Source organism: Muntiacus reevesi, chromosome 20 (genome assembly GCF_963930625.1).
Source record: "Muntiacus reevesi chromosome 20, mMunRee1.1, whole genome shotgun sequence".
NCBI classification, from domain to species: domain Eukaryota; kingdom Metazoa; phylum Chordata; class Mammalia; order Artiodactyla; family Cervidae; genus Muntiacus; species Muntiacus reevesi.
In genome coordinates, this window is record NC_089268.1 from 17,474,465 (window position 1) to 17,494,256 (window position 19,792).

The 19,792-nt window shown below is 49.9% G+C and overlaps 2 protein-coding genes across 3 annotated transcripts in view; one reads left to right on the top strand and one right to left on the bottom strand.

Annotated features, from left to right (window-relative positions):
- Window positions 1–9,610, bottom strand: part of MED20 (mediator complex subunit 20) — a 70,730-nt gene extending 61,120 nt beyond the window's left edge. For both annotated transcript variants that reach the window (XM_065913357.1, XM_065913356.1), the window contains exons 1-4: window positions 9,491–9,610; window positions 6,937–7,091; window positions 2,946–3,199; window positions 1,243–1,434 (exon numbers count right to left, since the gene is read on the bottom strand). In XM_065913357.1, coding sequence (XP_065769429.1) covers window positions 1,243–1,434; window positions 2,946–3,199; window positions 6,937–7,091; window positions 9,491–9,504 — 615 coding nt within the window. In that variant the 5' untranslated portion in view covers window positions 9,505–9,610. The remainder of the gene's footprint in view (window positions 1–1,242; window positions 1,435–2,945; window positions 3,200–6,936; window positions 7,092–9,490) is intronic.
- Window positions 9,611–9,738: 128 nt separating this feature from the next.
- BYSL (bystin like) lies at window positions 9,739–19,775 on the top strand. Its single transcript, XM_065912292.1, has 7 exons — window positions 9,739–10,263; window positions 13,894–14,050; window positions 16,103–16,241; window positions 16,516–16,649; window positions 17,221–17,381; window positions 17,489–17,591; window positions 18,067–19,775. The coding sequence occupies exons 1-7, from the start codon at window positions 9,903–9,905 to the stop codon at window positions 18,410–18,412; spliced, it is 1,401 nt and encodes a 466-aa protein (XP_065768364.1). The 5' UTR covers window positions 9,739–9,902; the 3' UTR covers window positions 18,413–19,775.
- Window positions 19,776–19,792: the final 17 nt, after the last annotated feature.

Sequence of the window (19,792 nt, forward strand, 5' to 3'; positions counted from 1 at the left end):
TCTTGATGCTGAGACTGACTCAAGGGGTGCAGAAGTGATGTCCCCATGTGAATAATCCAGCTAAGGTGGCTCTGACATCAGCCCCATCCCAATCCAACTCAGAAACAAATGGCTTACTTACAGGCTGCTCTTTGCAAAATAGCAAGCACAGTCTTGGGCACGTCCATTGAGCTCCCTGGAGCAGAGGCTACTAACTGGGCCCCCACAGCCATTTTCTCCTTCACCTTTCAGTCACAGAACCCCTGGCATTTTAACTGGGCACATGACCACCCAAATAAGAGGCTCTCTGTCCCAGAGCTCCTCTTAGCCAGGTGTAGCCAGAGTGACTGGAGCAACTCCAGATCATGGCCTTTATAAAAGAAAACTGTTCTCTCTGTCTTACCCCAGGGGAACTGGACATGTAGCTGATGATGCTCTGAGTCGCCCAAGGACAACACCCCAGGGGTGGCTGAACAGCAAGGTCAAAGGAAACCAAGTTCCTGATGACCCTGTGGAGTTAAGTCTGCCCTGGACTATCTAATTCCCTCTGTACTATTAGAGAAGAGAAAAATAAACTCCTAAGAGCCTCTGTACTTTAGGTTCTCCTTATAGCCGCTTAGCCTGTGCTTTAGTATCATTCACTACAGAAGGGAAAGATGGCCAGACCAGAGACTTCAGAGGACTCAGGCAACACCCGAGAAAACTGAACTCACGATTTACCTCAGCAAACAGGTCAGAAAATGACAGCCATCAAATAAGCCTGGCCTCTTGCTCCTTCCCCAGGAAAGGCCCAGTCACATCCTCTGAGCGCAGCCCAAAGGCAACACAGTCCACTGTGGACCTGGACCAAGTCCTCAGGAGCTGGTGACACAGACTGCCTTCCCACCGACACTCAGCAGGACCCCCATCTGACCTTTTCCCCTAAAGCAGGAGAGCTCCAGACATCTCCGCTCTGGATAATCACTGTTCCTGAGGACAGGCCAAGCCCAGCAAGGCGGGGGCCAAAACAGCTGTGGCGGGGGAGGCGCAGGAGGGACTGTGTGTGAGGGTCAGTGGAGGGGAGTCCAGCGCCCAAGAACAAAAGCCACAGCTGGGAACTAGACAGGGAGGGACACCTTGCCGTCTGCCCAGGATGTCCAGGGTCCTGAGGCCTGAGGGTGCAGCGCCTGCTCCTTCTGTGACACTCCCGCCCTCCCCCCGCCCCCCGGTGACAGAGCTCAGCCCAGCAGCTGCCAGTCACTAACGAATCCCCGCCACCGGCACCTGCTGCTGCTTGCGGATCTTGTTGAAGAGTTCCATGTACTGGACCATGGTGTCCGCTGGGCTGTAGACCGCATCATGTCTGTTCCCAAACACTGCGGGTGCCCCTGGGGTGTGGCTGCCTAGAAAGCTCTGCAGGAACTCCAGCAACAGGCTCCAGCAGTCGCTAGCTACCACACAGGGGCCATACTCCACCTGGGGACCAAGAGAAGGGAGATGGAGGGTGAGTGAGGGCAAGGACAGGTCGTCTGCCCTCTGCATCCATCTTCCCCAACCTGGAGACCACGACACACACCTTCCAACCCACAACTGCCCTGCAGGAAATATCCAGCTCAAACACCAGGAATTTGAAACCCTCAGCACTGTACCCTTTAAGCTCAAACATTCTCAGCTTGGGATTATCAACACACAGCCCTACGCACAAGACCCAGAAGCACAGCTCAGTCCCTTCAAATTATCTCTGAACTTTATAGTCCCAGCTATGATGGGTGTAGATTCATGGACAGCTCGGAAAAATTTATGAGAGAAAACGAAGAGCAGGAGAGTCTGTTAGTGTGTGTGAGTTGGGGGAATTGACAAGAGGGCAAAGTAGCCACATAGGCCCATAAGTGACTTCAAGACCAACCGTTACTCCCAAGGTAGATACAACCTGGGCTCTGACCCTAAGAAATAATTTCCCAACTCATGTGACAGGGGCTGAAGGATACAGATCTTAGGCTTGCTCTTTCTCCTCTCCCAGTTTTTCACTGGAGAGATGGCAGGGGAAATTACTAGCAACTACAAGGAGAAATAAGTAAAGAAACTGCCGGGTGCGTTTGTGCTACAAAGTAGAAAACATGGAGGATAAACAAACAGTGGGTTCCCCGTGGGTCCTGGCAAATTCTCTGTGTGTTATGAATTGAGTCAGGACATCTCAGCTCTAGAGGTCCCAGAGTGTCTCAGTAGTTATGACCACTAACGCCCTCTTCTCCACCTGTGCTGCTTTTGAGGACTTATCTATCCCCAGGTCTCCACATTTTAAATCCCTCCTTAAAGGCTACTCCTGCAGGAGGTATCACAGTCCTCTGAGTCAGCAGTGCTCTCTGCCCTGAACTCCCAGAGCAATCTGTGCTGCCTTTATGGCATTTCTTACAGACTAACTTCAAAAACAGCTCGCATGTTTGGGCCTGGCTCTCTTACTAAGTCATAAATGTTCAAAAGGAAGGCCCTGTAGTTTATTCTTTTTTTTTTAAATCTCACACAGTGCTGGAACTGTGGTAGATGGTGCAGACTCTCACTGGTCCCAAAGCCAGCTACTGTCACACTCCATCTTTGTCATTTTCAATATATGTCATAGATGAAATCATCACACATACCATGAAAGAAAGTAGAGAGCATGTCAAAGGGAAAGGCACATCTTTGCTTCAAAACTTTGAGTGGTCCCTCTGTGTAATAGTTTACCTGCCCCTCCTTGACCACCCCTCCTCTTCTCCAGCAAGCCAGCCTTCCTAAGCTTTCTACCTGCTGTGAATCCAGCTCCCCATTCCCATCCTGGCCTAGAGCATCCCTAAGTGATTAAAGAAAGGAGAGAAAATGCAGGGTAAGGAAGCGCAGCTGCTCTGCAGACAGGAATCAGGGAGGCAGACTCCTCTGCCTGCATTCAGGGTCGCGGGAATCTGCAGAGCCAGGCCCTGCACCACATCTGCTCTAGTTCACCGAGGTCTTACCTCCACGGAGATGCCTCGGGCACTGGGCCCCATTGTGACCGTGCCCACCTTCACTAGGAAGTCACAGTACTGGTAACGGGTGCCCCGGGTCTCGATCTTGCTGGCCTTGGCACTCTGGAAAAAGCCCTTGAGTTTCACCATGAGCACGTCAAAGTTGGTGTCAGCAACCAGGCAAGGGCCATTCTCAAAGAGGGCGAAGCAGCTCAAAGGGTACTCGGAATTGTGCATCACATACATCAGCTTCCCGGTCTGACCTGCAAGGGATGGAGATCCTGCTCAGCGACAAGACCTTCCTCAGCACATCCCGGAGTAGAGGCCAAAGTGCTGAACGGAGCCAGGAGACAATCCAGCATCGCCCCAGCAGTCCTGGAGGGCGGAGGAGGGAAAGCCCTCACCAACAGCCTTTTCCAGAGAGGACCAGCAGCCAGGCAGCAAGTGGCAGAACCCACCTGATCTACAGAAAAAGGTGATGGGCACACTGGAACTTTTGACGGTCCAGATAATGGTTTAATTCACTTTTTTTCCCCAGCTTTTATATTTATTTCTGATAGTTGGGAGTAAGTTTTGCACCTCATTATTTGTAGTCAACCCTGCATTTTTGCATCCTGGTCATTATGCATTTTGGTTTTTAGTTTCTATTTTCTTCTCTCTTGCTCTTTTTTGTTTTAGCCACACCATACAGCATGTGGGATTTCCCTGGCCAGGGATCTAACCTGCACCCCCTGCAATAGAAGCACAGAATCTTAACCACTGGACCACCAGGGAAGTCCCTGGTTTAACTCTTAAGTTGAGTGATGCACAGATGGATGATTAACGATGATGATTAATAACTCACACAAGATTTACATATGGTCTTCTGTATAGTCATATATTACATAACAAGGAAAATAAAAGTAACAGCATTTGAGCACACCACACAAAGCAGCTGCTCTCTTCTTGGCCCATCACTCCCTTCCTTGGCCTCCTCCCTTTTTGAAACAGAGGAAATGGCCCCACAGAAGCAGCACAGGGGAGAATCTGAACACGAGGCTGGATGGGAGGCCAGAGCCGTGTCTTCTGTGCCCAAGTTTAGACTTCACCCTAAAGACAACATGGGACCTTTGGAGAATTTTAAGACATCTAGCCGACTTAGGAAGCAAGCGGTACAACTGTAGCAGAAAGAACTTGGAATCTAGATCAGAAGATCCAGTTTTAAATCCCAGCTCACCGGTTCTAGTGCCTGGGAAGTGAGTTTTCCAAGTCCTTAAACTAGCCCCGACACTGTGCTAGGGCTAAAGAGGCATGTTAAGTAGAGGACTTAGCCCCTGGCCTCAAGAAGCTGACAATCTCACTGAAGACTGTTATTGTCCTTCCCTGATAGCTCAGTTGGTAAAGAATCCGCCTGCAGTTCAGGAGACCCCTGTTCAATTCCTGGATCGGGAAGATCCGCTAGAGAAGGGATATGCTACCCACTCCAGTATTCTTGGACTTCCCTTGAGGCTCAGCTGGTGAAGAATCTGCCTGCAATGCAGGAGACCTGGGTTCAATTCCTGGGCTGGGAAGATCGCCTGGAGAAAGGAACAACTCCCCACTCCAGTATTCTGGCCTAGAGAATTCCATGAACTGTATAGTCCATGGGGTTGCAAAGAGTCAGACACGACTGAGTGACTTTCACTTTCATTGAAGATAGGTGGAAAACTTTTTAAAAGACCATGAAACCAAAGTGTGTGCCTGATGATAGACCAGCAGTCTTTGGAAGGAAGGAAAGACTTCAGGGAAGGAAGTGGTCAAAGCGGCAAGAGTCAGTTGGAAGAACCTTCATGGAAAAAATAGGATCTGAAGTAAGATACGAAGAGAGGGTAGGATTCAGGCAGGGATGAAAGTGCAGCAATGGAATGGGTGCAGAGACAGGTGGTGGGTGATGTGGCCTCTATGCAGGCCTCCACTGTGCTACCACTGTCTGAACGCAATCAGCTCTGCACCAACCTCGCCCCACATCCTCCCAACTGCCCGCTGCATATTCACACCTTTCACCTGGGAAGCCTAGTTCCAAACATTTTAATCCTCCAATAAAGATACCAAAGCCAATCTGTCATTCTGTTCTTGTGCAGACTCACTGTGATTACATACTTAATTCATATTACAGGAGTCTGGAAGTGTTTTTACTCTCTTGAAAAAATTCTGAAAAGCTTTTGGTCCCTGACCAGCCAGCACCCCACATCACTACCTGGGAATCTGTTAGAAATTTATATTCTCCACCCCATCCCACACCCACTGGGTCAGAAACTCTTCGGGGGTGGGGAGGAGAGGGGAACCCATCCATCTGTGTGATAACAAGCCCTCCCTCTAGGTGATGCTAAAGCTAGACAGTGTGAGAACTTCTGATTTAAAGGCACAGAGCCGGTAAGCGACAGAACTGGAACTCTAATCCAGGTGTCCTGACCTCCTTCCACCCTACCCCACTGCCCACTGAGAACCTGTTTCTCCAACTAGACTGTAGCTCCTTGAAAGCAAAGGTCTGATCAGGAAAACAGAGCCCAAGTCAGGGAGTATCACAGAAGTAGCATGTCACCTTATATCTGTATACTAGTGTTGTTTTCCAGATGCTTTCATAACTGTTCTCTCTTTTGATTCTTATATTCTGCCTTCTGCAGCCAAAACAAATAACATTGCAATTGCACTGATCATGAAATTCAGTACAGCTCTGAACCTACCATTTATTAGCTATTTATTCCATGACAACCTTGGTTCGAAGGGCTTTGTGTGTACTACCTTATTTAACTAGGAGATAAATACTGGAATTATCTTCATTTTGCAGACAACTGTACTGGGAAGGGTACAAAAACAGAGCCCACACAGGTAAGTTTCTGTAGAAGGGGTTTAATAGAGGGAACAACGTACAGGAGTTAGTAGAACTGAAAAATCCAATGGAATGGTGAGGTCACCCAAAGATTAGTAACACAGGGAGCCGCTACCATCCCTAGGGCTGGAAGGAAAAAGGGCAGATTCGCTCTTCTGAGAGCCAGGAACAAGGGTTGCCTAACAGGAGGAAGAAACACAGTCACAGCCAGAGACACAGCCCAAAGCAGAGGGACAGGGAGAGAGGCTGTCTCTCTTTTTCCTCCTCCCTCCAATTTTTGCCAGGGCCTTTCACTGGCCAAAGGGAACTAAATCGGGGCCGGGCAAATGTAGTTCATAGGAGCAGGGCAGGGAATAAATCCCTGGGGAAATAGGCAACTGACCTGCACAGAAACAGTCACAGACTGCAGAATTACCTAAAGATGCAGTTAGTTGTGGCAGGCAGGACTCCGTTACCTGGTTCCATGGTTTAGGCTTATTCACTGTGCTATGGAACCATCCAAAGTCAAGTTACCGAAGAGCCAAGACTAAAAGAACCCAGGTTCCCTAGCTCCTATTCGGAGATCCTCTTTACCTCCCTACCACCACCACCACCACCACCAGCAACAACACATCTCAATTCGAAATACATTTAAAACAAAAGTTAATTCATCTATCAAGGTTATGCTAAGGTGGTAGCCAAGGCCACTGGCGAGGTGTGGGAAACAGGAAGTTTTTCTACAGAAAGTTCCCCAAATTCTAAAGCTCCAACAGAATCATATACAAAGGCTTCTGAGCTTAAAAGGAGACTTTTTCAAACTTTGGAGTGCATAAAGATCACCTGTGAAACTTACTATAATATAGATAATGACTGATTACCAGTGAGTCTGTAAGCTGGGCCAGGAATCTGCACCTCTAACAAGCAACCCAGATGATTCTGAGAAAATTAGTGATCAACACTTTGAGAAATGAAAAGTGCTTTAAAAGTGCAAAAAGACTACAACACAGGCCCAGACTAAGAGATGAAGGGAAAAATTAATGAATTCAGAAACACATATACCACATATCCAAGAACACCACCCTCAGCAGAAAAGCAGAAAGATTCCAATGAACATGAACATCTATTAACTCGAAAACAGGTTCCAGCCATCCCACAGGCCCAACGCTCACTGACCTTGGCTGCCCAGGGTAGAGGCAGCTGTGTGGTAGGTCTCACAGTCCACACAAAATGTTCCTTGCTTCTCTGCTCCAAGCATCTCCAATTTCCGGGTGAGGAGCTCCACAGTCTGCTGGACACTCTTGCCCTCAGCCACGGGCATCTGGGACACACTGGACGGAAAAGGACCAAAATCATCAATGAGTCATTCACAAGCCTGCAGAATCATAGCTCATCAGGGCCTGAATGTGCATAGACACCATTAACCCGAAACTTCTCATTTTAAAAAGAAGGAAACAGAGGCCCACAGTCTCTGAGAACGCCACTGAGAACCAGAGCAGGTCTCAGGACGCATACCAGTGCTTTGAACTTCCTGCCTAGAGCACCTCCATTTACCGAGTGTGGCAAGCATGCCAACGTTCCAGAGAAGATTTTAGGTGGCGCACAGGCTGAGCGTTCAGTAACACAGTCATACGATGAGAAAGGGATTTCTTCTGCGTTTCTTTCAGTTTTGACTAAATCAAGAAGAAAGCCTCAACTTGGAATTATTATTCCAATTATTAATACTCTCTTTAACACTTTGCATGCAAGTTGTCCAGCACAGTAGCCACAAGCCACATGCGACTGTTTACACTTAAATGAATAAAACAAATTAAAACCTCAACTCCTCAGCTGCAAAAGCCACATTTCAAGGCTTGACAGCCGCAAATGGCTGGGAGCAGTGCTAATACAGAACATTTCCATCAAGGCAGAAAGTTTTAAGGATCCAGGGAGCAAAGAGAAAGCAAGCCTCAAGTTTCTAATCCTTGGAAGTGAAAGGCAACAGCATGTACACGAATTTAACCAAAACAACAATACAAAAAGTCATTTCCAAGATTTCCTTCTATGGTGAGGGAAACTGGCTCCCCCTTTACAGAGTGGCAGGTAACAATCACCAAGGACCAAAACTATGTGCCAGGTAGTACCTAAAGACCTTTCAATGAACTAACTCTTTGAATCCTCACATCAGCCCCATAAGATATACAATTATCTCTTTGTTACCATGAGGAAAAGTGAAGTACACAGGGGTTGAGTAACTCGCACAAGGTCACAAAGCTTGGTGTGGTGTGGCCAAGAGTCAAAGCCAGGCAAGCTGGCTCCACATCTGTGCTCTTAACTCTACCAGAATGCTTCCACAGGAATACAGTTGTCTGTTAAAATACTTTTATGGAGAAGAAAGAGGATTAAAACAAGACATTAATAAATAATAGTTCAAGTGCGACTGGCTTTTTAAAAATCTTAAGTACAATCATATGTGGCTGAATGTTGGGGGACACTGCATTGCTTTATGATCAACCAAAATAAACTAAATGAAGCAATAGAGTCCTACTGTTGCTAAAACTGTCTCTAATCTCCATCAGAAAAAGCACTAACAAGTAAAGATGATGATGTGCCTTATTCTGAAATGAAAGAACAGGTACTTCCAGGGTTTCACGCCTCTTTGCAGCAAATTTTTTTTTTTTTGTTGTTGTTGTGCCAAAGCCCTGCAGGATCTAATTCCCCAATCAGGGGTTGAACCCGTGCCCACTGAAGTAGAAGGTGCCTCCCGTAGTGGAAGCGTAGAGTGTTAACCACTGGACTGCCATGAAAGACCCTAGCAAACTTTTCATTCCCATTCTTCCCATCCCTCTTACAGTACAGGACTTTGAAAGAGGCTCATGATGTCAACTTCAGGAAGCAAATGTGCAGACACTGACAAATCTGCAAGACCTGGGCTACCAGGAGGAGATCCCACAGGGTCTTAAATGAGAATCCTAGAGCCACTGTCTTCAGATAACCTGGCCTCTAAGTCCTCTCTGGGAGAGATGCTCAAGACATATATTTTTTAAAGCCCTGAAATCTAGCATTTTGGAACTAATGACTCCAAGAGAATTAAGCCCATACCTTTCCCTGCCACACTGACTTATAACATGTTAGAAATAAGTCCACAGAAACTAAACCAACCGTGTAATTAAACAGAATAGGAAACAGGCCCTGAAGAGGTGATGTGCCTGGAATTCCTATCTCCTAATTCCCAACAGCTCCTTTTTTCCCTCCAGACTCAAGATCTTACAAGGGCCAAACTAGAACCGGACACATGCTGATCTAACTGCAATTTAGTGGCTGTAGGGAGGGGCAGGCAAAAACCTAAAAAAGATACTATCTCCTTGTTCCCTATCCCCTACCCATCCAAGCCCTGCCTGCAGACGGGTCCGAGTCCCGACATCCTACTTTCAACCCTAAAGTTCTACCCCGGGCTTCAAGGTCAAGAAATTCTACCAAGAAAAAAGGAAGGAGGTACACGACCATTAAACGGGTTCTTAAACCCTTTTACCTGCCGCCTTCCAGGAAGAAGGGGCGAATCTCCGAGGAAAAGGGACTGCAGATTCTGCAGCCCTCACGGTGGCCCCCTCACCCACACAATCCGAGGATATTTTGCTCATCTTCCGGGGGACTGCGGACCCTGGTCGGGATCCTCCTCCCGGGTATATTCGAGGCTCCAGGGGCCTTCAAGCCCCCAAACCCCGCCCCACAAAGTCCTCTGAAGTCCTACCAAGTCACTCCCATGGTGTCGGGCCAGGAGGATGGGAGGATCAAACAAGTGAAATGCAGTGTGCTCCAGCAGCCCACATGAGGCGAAACCACCTCGCTAAAGCGAGCTCCGACAGAGGGAGGCGCTCCGGAACTTACGTAAAAACACAGCGCCCAGTCGACGCGCTCAGGCGGAATGGGGGCGTGTCTAGGTCCTTCGGTGACGTCACTGTCCGACTCCGCCCCCACCCCCACCCGGATCCGGGAAACTAGGAAAGTGTAGCTCGGACTACAACCACTTAGAGAAGCCAACGTTAAATTCGGGAGGACCCAGCTCCAGGACCCGTGAGCTCTTTTTGGGGGGTGGGACGGGGCTTCTGGCACACCCGGCCTCCAGACGCGAGGGGGCGCTGTGAGCTCCGGTGGGCTCTTGGATGCTGGGTGTTTACTGCGCAAGCGCACTCAGGGCTTTTTTTTCCCCCCTCCGTACCCACGTGGGAAACTTTACGGCCCGGTTTTCGCGAAAAATGCCCAAGTTCAAGGCGGCCCGCGGGGCCGGGGGTCAGGAAAAGCATGCGCCGCTGGCCGAGCAGATCCTGGCTGGGGAGGCGGTGCGGGCAGGAGCCCGAGAAAAACGGCGGGGTCGCGGAACCGGAGACGAAGAGGAAGAGTACGTCGGGCCCCGGCTGACCCGACGGATTTTGCAGCAAGCGCGGCAGCAGCAAGAGGAGCTCGAGGCCGAGCATGGGAGCGGGGACAGGCCCGCGCCGCCGCGGGAGCGCACCACGCGGCTGGGTGAGTGGCGGGGATGCGGTACGAGGAGAAGGGTGGGTAGCTGGGGTGGACGGCTGAAAGGCGTACGGCAGGGGACTAACTTGGAATTAAAAAAAACAAAAACAAAAAACATGAGGGCCTTGACAAAGGTAATGGGGTGGGAGACCCAGCTCTGGGGCAGATTCAGGGTTGCCGGAGCCCTCCACGCCCACTCCTTAGAGTGGCACTCTTTTAGGCATCCCCGAGGTTAGGCCAACAGGAAGTGGTTACTCAGGCCGCTAAGTTCTCCTAGCATTTATTTATGTTTTGTAAGTAATCATGGAATGTCTACTACGCACATCCCACCGTGCTAGGAGTTTAGATGGTTTAGGTAAAAAAATGTAAATAGGATAAAGGTATACTTGACTACAGGATCTTACAATGTAGCCCAAGAGAGGGGGAATTAAATAAGCAATTAGAATAATGCACTCGTGATAAAGTATAGTTTCTCTGATAACAATAGCATTAGTCTTGGGAGTCAGGCTTCCTAGATTGCATGATCTTTGTGCTGAGAACTGAAAAGTGGGGAGTGCTCTGAACACAAAGAACAATATTGTTTAAGGAATAGAAAGGGAGAGAGATTAATTAAAAGATGGTCATTTTTTTTGTTTGTTTTTATGCTGAGAGTGTTGACCTCCAAGTTGCTTAATCTATTTGTCAACTCTCATCTTTCATTTGTCTGTGAGCAGTGTTCACAAACACTAGCCTCTTTGCTACAGTATCTGTACTCAGCTTCTAAGACCTCACATCCCTGTTTTACTAGTTTTTCACCTCTCAGTGGGCTTCCCAAGTGATGCAGTAGTAAAGAACCCACCTGCCAATGCAAGAGATGCTGGTTCGATCCCTGGGTCAGGAAGATCCCCTGGAGAAGGAAATGGCAACCCACCTGGAGAATCCCATGGACAGGGGAGCCTAGCGAACTACAGTCAGGAAAAGTCCACAGGGTCGAAAAGAGTCAGACACGACTGACTCACGCACCTCTCAGTGTTCTTTGCTGGCTCCTATTCTCCGCCTCCCGATGCCTGGCTGGTGAGATCTCGGTTCCCCCACCAGGGATTGAACCCTGAGCCCCAGCAGTGAAAGCCCAGAATCCTTATACTAGGCCACCAGGGAACTCCCTCTTCTGACTCCTCTTTTGTCACCAACCTCTTATTGTAGCGCCATAGGGTTCCATCCTTGGAGCTATTCTCTTCGCCTCTGATGACTTCTCTGGTGCTGTTATCAGGTTCAAGGTTTAAATCCTATCTATTTGTTAACTGCTTCCAAGTTGATATTCCAGCCTCGGTCTCTTCCATGAAACCCAAATTCTTGTATTTCAGCTCTCTCTTCAGCTTCTCTGATTTGAAGTCTAAGAAACATCTCAGATTTAGCATGTCCAGAACAGAAATCCTAACCATCTTGCCAAACCTGCTCCACTCCCAATCCACTTCACCGCAATTAATGGCACGATGTCCTTCCATTTGCTCCAGACAGAAAACTCAGACTTGTCTCTTTCTTGCTCCATATCTAATCAATTAGGAAGTCCTGTTGACTCTACCTTTAAAATATATCCAGAATCCAATCACTTGGCACCATCTTGGAACACCATCCTGTTCAAACCACAGTGCTCTCTCACCTGGATGATTGCAGTAGCCGCTTACCGAGTATCCCGTGTTGACCACAGTGTACTCTCAGCTCAGCAACTCGAGGATTACCTCATCTACAGAGACCTGTATGATCTGCACCTGTTGTCAGTCTGACCTCTCCTACTGTTTTCCCCCACCGCCCTCTTTTCTCCATCCATATCAAACCAGTCAATTCTAAAGGAAATCAGTCCTGAGTATTCATTGGAAGGACTGATGCTGAAACTGCAATACTTTGGCCACCTGATGCGAAGAGCTGACTCATTGGAAAAGACTGATGCTGCGAAAGATTGAGGGCAGGAAGGGAAAGAGACGACAGAGGATGAGATGGTTGGATGGTATCATCAACTCAAGTCCATCCACATAGGCTTTATTGTTCCTTAAACATGGCAAGTTAGGGCCTTCACCCTGGCAGGTCCTTCTGTCCTCATACACCTATTGGTTTCCTCCCTTAATTTCTTCACCTGCTCAGAGAGGCCTATCCTGACCATTCCATTAAAAATTGCAACACATCACCCCTGTCTCCACACTCACAACTTCTCTACTCTGCTGTATTTCTTGGTCGTGGCATTTTTTTTTTTAAACATAACGTATATCGTATTAGTTCATTGTCTGTGTCCACCATGAGAACGTAAGTTCTGTAAGGGCAAAATGTTTTCCTCTTGTTTGCTGGCACCCACAGCAGTGCCTCACATATGGTAGACACTCTCAGCGTTTGCTGAATGATGGTGAGGTAGATAAGAGCAAAAGCTACAGACGTCTCAGTGGCTGCCCTGAAGAGTGGGAAACAGATAGAGACTAAGGAGAGCAGTTTGGGGACTGTGGAATTAATCTAGACAAGAGGTGATCCTGACCTAGGCTTTGACAGGGCTGTGAAAGCTTCGAGAGAGATTGTGTGAGGTTCAGTGGAAAAGGACTTGGTAGTTGATTGGGTGTTGGGAGTCAGGGGCAGTGGACAAGGCAGGCCTGCTGCCTAGGTTCTGGCTTAGTGCTGACTGGATGGTGGTTCCATTTACTCAGATGTGGAACACGGTGAGTAGTGTAGACCCAGGAGGGAAAGGGAGTGGCAGACCAAGATTGAAGTGCCTGCGGGTCATCCATGAACAAGCTGTACAAGAGGCAGCTGGTGTTAGGGTCTGGAGCAAAGAGAGATCGTAACCCTACAGGTACAGATCTGGGAGTTGTTAGCATGTGAGACAGAGCATCTGGTACGTGTAACCCTCCCCCCTTATTTAGCTTTTATCACACAGTATCTCTGGGGATTGTGTGTGTGTGTGTGTGCTGCACCTCAGGCCGTGTGGGATCTTGGTTCCCCAACCATGGCTTGGATTGTATTTCTCGCTTCCTGCAGTGAAAGCATGGAGTCCAAACCACTAGGCCACCAGAGAATTCCTAGCAGACACTCTTGGGCTTCCCAACAAGCCCTCCTGCCAGTGGTACCCAGGTCTAGAACACACTCCTCCAGCTCTCACACTGCCCATCCAGAGCCTAGGCATCCTTAGCATCCATCGTCTCTTCTGAGTGCCTGTGGTGTACATCGTCTCTGCATTGTGATACACATGTCACAGTGATATACATTGTGACACTAATCAAGCCCCACCATGCGTGTGAGTGAGAGGTGGTGAATGTATAATCTAGACCCAGACTGCCTGCGGTAGGCAAGTCAGTCAACTTTCCTGTGCTTCAGCATCCCCATCTGAAACTGGGTGTAATAATAGTACCTACTCCTTACGGTCAAGATGGTTATGTATGTTATGTAACAGTTTTGTGTGTTATCTCGTTTCCTGCTATCACTGTCTCATTGGTTCATACATGTATATTTTGGTTCTCAAGCAGGATTGCACACCCATGGGGACTGGAAGGTAGCGTGCATTTATTACAAGCATGTGTGAGGCCCAGACCATGATCCATAATGGTTACAGTTGAGTTGACCTCTGAATTCCTCACCCACTGCTTGGCCATGCTCACCCATTTCACCTCCCTCTTCCAGGTCCAGGAGTGCCGCAGGATGGATCAGATGACGAAGAGTGGCCCACCCTGGAGAAGGCTGCCACGATGGCAGGGCCGGGCTACCAGGCAGAGGTGGTCGTGGACCCCGAGGATGAGCGTGCCATTGAGATGTTCATGAACAAGAACCCTCCTGCCAGGTAGAGCTGGCACGGCCCGGGATTTGGGAGAGCAGCTCCTGGTAGCAGCTATGTAGGAAAGAAACTTGAGATGCAGAGAAGCGTGTGTTCTGGCAGAGTTTTGAGTCCCCATCTCTGGGAAGGGCCTGAGCATTGCCAGTTTGGGGAGCCACCTTGACAAAAGTGGCGCATCCTCTGAGGACTGCTCTAAACGAGAATGATGCAGACTCAAAATAGCTCCTCCCCCTCTGTCCAGCTGTCTTTGAACTGCCTGGATTACCTGGTGACATCGCTGCAAGGCCTTATTCTGTCTCTGGGCAATCCGTCCCATTGCATTTGGTCTTGGTATGCTCAGTTTTCTTAGCAGTAAGCTCGGTTTCTTTGGCCACATCTCTTTCATACCCTAGCTGTCATTTTATCCAGGGTTTTCCAGCCCTTGCACCACTGGTATTTGGGGCTGGATCGTTCTCTTCTGTGGAGGCTGTCCTGTGCAGTGTAGGCTATTAAACAACATTCCTGACCTGTACCCACTCGATACCAGTAGTGACCCCCTCCCCGACACTGTGATAACCAGAAATGTCACCAGACATTGTCAGATGTCCCCTAAGGGACAAAATCATCCCCCAGATAATAATTAGAACCACTAATTTATTCTTATCTTCAGTAAATGCTGGGTCAAAAACATGCAGGTTTTTAAGCTCCTATGGTCAGGCTCCAGAGGCCATGGGTTTTGGCCCAGGAGAGAGGCATCTCCGATGAGGGCCCTCAGCCACTTCATTCTGATGCTGTGATGTGAACATGACACTGTTCTTGGTTCTTCAGGCTGTTTGTGGGTTCACGCATGCTAGTATCATTAGTATATTAGTATCGTTGCTATCATTGCTATGAAAAGACAAGAGGGGCTGGACAGCAAGTTCTGCAGCTGTGTATTTGAGGGCACAGTGCAGGCCTGAGCCCCTTTCCCAGCCCTGCTGCCCAGGATCTGAGGGGGATATCATGGCACGTGTGCGGGTCTCTCCAGAGAGGCTCTCAGGCTCTCACTCAGCGCCTGTAACTCTGCTTTGGCAGCTCATTCTGACAAGCTTGCCAGGATGGTTTTCAACAGAAGAGTAAAACTGCTAGGAACAGGGGCTCCTGACAGTCTTGAGGGGTGATAGCCGTCTAGACCCACATGGACTCAGCAGTCAGAGGCCGTATATACCGTAAAGTACCTGACCTTCAGACCTTGAAAGACAGGCTTTGACTCTTTCCCCCATTCAAGAGCTGAGAGGCCATGGGTGGCTTCCTGACCCCTCTGCCTGTCGGTTACCACGTCTGTTGCACAGATGGTACGAGGGTGCGTCTGGTTTCTGCCATAGGTTGCTTTATAGTGCTGTGGTGGAAGGGGACATCTGGGAAGTCCTGCCCTCCAAAGAGTGGTTTTTAAATAGACTTCAGCAGCCCCTGAAGATGCCTTTATCGTACCGAAGCCCAATGTAATGATGATTGTGAATCATCACAGTCAGATGATGTGTAAGGAGGCTGGGATAAACAGATCATCATCTTGGACCTCTCCCCATCAATTTTAATAAATTGAAACAGGGGAAAGGGTATGCCGTGCTCTCTCCCTAATGATCCCAGCTCCCAGAAATATATCACAGGTATATCACTGAGGTGTGTCTGACACTCTGAAGAGGTCAGAGCAGGGTTTTACTCCATGTGTTACCTTTATGCGGGTAGGTATGTTTTCATCCCTGTTTTATAGGGGAGGGAGCTGAGGCTTAGAGAGGCAGAGTAGCCTGCCCAAGGTCACGCAGGGAGCGGAGGAGCCACGACCTGAACCCAGCAGTCGCCTTCAGAACCCAGATTCCTCCCCTCCATGCAGTTCCATCCTCAGCTGAGTGACTGCCGGGTCCTTTGTGCTCTGTAGGGATTCTCTGCTGGGGGGGTAGGCCCAGCGGAGTAGACCTCAGTCACGCATCCCAGCAAGGTTGCAGGTTTATGAGGGCTCTCGATAGACGGCGTGGGGCGTCCAGAGCTCCCTAGACTGAGAACACGGCCCTGCCGCCCCCTCCCTCCCTCCTGTTCCCCCAGGCGCACCCTGGCTGACATCATCATGGAGAAGTTAACTGAGAAGCAGACGGAAGTCGAAACGGTCATGTCCGAGGTGTCAGGCTTCCCTGTGCCCCAGCTGGACCCCCGCGTCCTCGAGGTCTACAGAGGGGTTCGGGAGGTAAGTAAGGACTGAGGCAAGCCGTGACCGGACACCCCCACCAAGGCTCTCGGGGCCCCCATCTCTTGTAGGCTGCGGGCGGGCTCAGGGGTCCTGCTCCCCAGCTTACGACTCTAGTCTCAGTTCCCCACTGAAAAATGAGGATGATACTAGAACCTCATCACAGGATGGTTGTGAGGATTAAGTGAGTTAATGGACGAGAGGGACTCAGATGGGGCCCTGACAAGCAGTGTGTACGTCAGTGACGATGAGGGTTCTGTTCTCTCCTGCCCAGGTGTTGTCTAAGTACCGCAGTGGGAAACTGCCCAAGGCCTTTAAGATCATCCCTGCACTCTCCAACTGGGAGCAGATCCTCTACGTCACAGAGCCTGAGGCCTGGACCGCTGCTGCCATGTACCAGGCCACGAGGTAGGGCTGATGGGGGTCGGGGCAGCCTTGGGTCTGTAGGAAGGGCCGGGTGCGGGAAGAACAGGCTTTCCCTCCCTCTGTCTTTACATTCCCTCCCAGAGCTCTCTCTTGTGCTTCTTTATGGCATCACTTCCCCAGCTTTTCCTGTTTCCTGTTCTGGGGCCAAGATCCTGTTAAGAACGTCCTGTGATGAGTTTCTAGGGGAGAGGCTCCTAACTACAGGGACACAACCCTGCGGTGTCAGGGTGGCCTCAAAAGTCTGTGGCTCCCCAGGCATGTGCAGGTCCCTAGTCACAGCAGGGTAAAGGGGACCCCTGATAGAGAGGGGAAGGTGAACAGCTGGTTCCTGTCTGTCTGCAGAGCTCTGGCTCACCCGAAGACGGACAGCATTCACCCCATTCAGGTACATCTTGCAGCCCCTCCTGTTCCCTCTCTAATCTGACCTGCGAGCTACACACACCCACCCCGGACCATCCGATCTCTTGCATGCAAATACCATCCACAGTGATATTTGAAGGGCCAGCTCTATCAAGTAACCTGGGATCGTCCCTCTTCCTTCCAAAACCACTAGGATTTTCGCCTCTAACCTAAAGGAACGGATGGCCCAGCGCTTCTATAACCTCGTTCTGCTCCCCCGGGTACGAGACGACATTGCTGAGTACAAACGACTCAACTTCCACCTCTACATGGCCCTGAAGAAGGCCCTGTTCAAGCCTGGAGCCTGGTTTAAAGGTGGGGACCCAGGAGGCGATTAAGAAAGGGTGGGGCTGGAGCTCCTGCATTACCTCCTTTCTCTCACTCTGGACTGCGAGTGACAGCGCCTCTGTGCCCCTCCCCAGGCATCCTGATCCCGTTGTGCGAGTCGGGCACCTGTACCCTCCGGGAAGCCATCATCGTGGGCAGCATCATCACCAAGTGCTCCATCCCCGTGCTGCACTCTAGGTAGTCTTGGGGGGTGCAGAGCCACAGATCGGTCCATCTTCAGATAGCAGAGTCCCAGGACTTGGGGTGGGATGGGGGCACAGTGAGGGGAAGGAGTCAAGCATAAGCTCTTGGGTTTGCAGTTCAGTTAAGTCGATGGGTATATGATAACTCCACAGGAGCATCAGTCCCGTGGGAACAAGGTCCCAGAGCCTGGCACATTCTCAGTAAAGATTTGAATGAATGAGAGAATGGGGAACATGGGAAGAAAGTAGGTTGGGGTGGAGACATTTGGATACACTCTGAGACAGAAGCAGCCTGAGCCAGAGATGGGGATTTGGCATGAGTCAGCGTAGCCCTGGTAACAGGTCAAGGAAGTTAGGGGAGGGGAGAAGAATGCAGAGATTTCCCCTTAGGGACAGCAGAGTTTAGGGGCGCGGGACGGGGGTAAGGAGGAACTTTCCCCCAGCGTTTCCCTGCCTCCCTTCCCAACTAGTGCGGCCATGCTGAAAATCGCTGAGATGGAGTACAGCGGGGCCAACAGCATCTTCCTGCGGCTGCTGCTGGACAAGAAGTACGCGCTGCCCTACCGAGTGCTGGACGCCCTGGTCTTCCACTTCCTGGGCTTCCGGACGGAGAAGCTGGAGCTGCCCGTGCTGTGGCACCAGTGCCTCCTGACCCTGGTCCAGCGCTACAAGGCCGACCTGGCCTCGGAGCAGAAGGAGGCCCTACTGGAACTGCTTCGGCTGCAGCCCCACCCGCAGCTGTCCCCAGAGATCAGGCGTGAGTTGCAGAGTGCCATCCCCCGAGATGTAGAAGATGTTCCCGTCACCATGGAGTGAGGATGCAGCGCTTGTCCGGGTCTGCGGAGCGTGGAAGTACTCCAGGATCCCTGCTGGTGACTGGAGGTGGCTCCAAGCCTTGACAGCTGAAGACCCGGATCAGGGCCAATACAGGTCTCGGACCTCTGACTCCCCAGTTCTCAACAGGGGGGCCTGAGGAGGGCTGGTTCCCTCTTGCACACTAGGTCTGCATCCCTGCTCAGTTCTGGGACCTGACTTGAGGTCCCACAGCCAGCACTCCCAGGTCCCAGCGAGGGTCGGAATGGGTCCTTTCTCTCCGGCTGTTGTGGCAGGTCGCTGGGAGGTGGATAAAGACAAAAGGCAGGTGTTTATTGAACCTCAGTGTTTTGATGTGATGGATGGAGGTCTTTGCTTTCCTTGTTTCGCTGGAAGCAAGCACTGCTTCCCTCTCATGCGTAGCAGTGGATTCTTACCTAATTACATGGGAGCCACACACCTCCCCCACCTTATTCTACGAGTCTTCTCTAGGCTCTACCCACCCTGCCAGCCTCTAGAGGGCACAGCCTTTGCCTTCCCCTGACACAATCTACTTGGAGAGAATGCCAGCAACCAAGAGGTTGTTCAAACACGAGAAGGTCTCAGATTGGTTGGAAGAGCTAGAAGAAAGCACCTGGAGGGAGGTGGAAATTCAGGATGAGAAAGGTCAGACCCTGGGTCACCACCAGACCAGTTCCCTTTCTAACTTTCTTAGCCAATGAAAGCTTTCAACCAGGGGTTGGCAAACCAGGGTTGTGTATGCCTGTTTTCTTATAGTTCATGAGAGAAAAGTGATTTTTACATCTTAAATGGTTGTCGGGGGAGGCAGAGAAGAAACAAGAGTATTTTGTGATAGGTGAAGATTATTTGAAATTTAAATTTCAGTGTCCCTAAATAAAGTTTTATTGGGACACAGCCACACCCATCCACTTCCATGTTCTCTGCTTTCATTGCCACTGCGGCAGAGACCAGGGCCGTCTGGCTAGAACCCTGTTACTTGCTTTTGCAAATATGCGTTTGTTTCAACCTAATTACTCTATTTAGTCATACAGCAAATTTGATTTATATGCAATTTTGTCTTGAGACGCTAGATGAAAGCAAAAAACTACCCCCACTGAGCCAAGCCAGATGATACACAAAATGCACATACCTCAGACCTGTGCCAACGCCCCCAGCTCACCTTGTGGGTTGGCGCCACACCCTCATCTGGTGTCACAACCTGCCTTCCACATCCTTCCGACCTCTGCTTCCACAGCCAACTTCAGGTGTTTGTCAAGATAAAGGGCCATATTTATTGCAGTGTGTGTTTCTTAGCCATTTAATGTGTAAAAACACTATCTTTTTAAAAGAAAGTGTCCTTCATTAAGTATTTGAGTATTGTGT

What these genes read in the sequence shown, in the direction of transcription:
- BYSL (XM_065912292.1), top strand. Translation starts at nt 9,903, where the DNA reads ATGCTGGGTGTTTACTGCGCAAGCGCACTCAGGGCTTTTTTTTCCCCC. An exon ending in GCCTGGAGCCTGGTTTAAAG is followed by an intron (nt 17,382 to 17,488) that starts GTGGGGACCCAG and finishes GCCCCTCCCCAG; the next exon opens with GCATCCTGATCCCGTTGTGC. An exon ending in ATCCCCGTGCTGCACTCTAG is followed by an intron (nt 17,592 to 18,066) that starts GTAGTCTTGGGG and finishes CTTCCCAACTAG; the next exon opens with TGCGGCCATGCTGAAAATCG.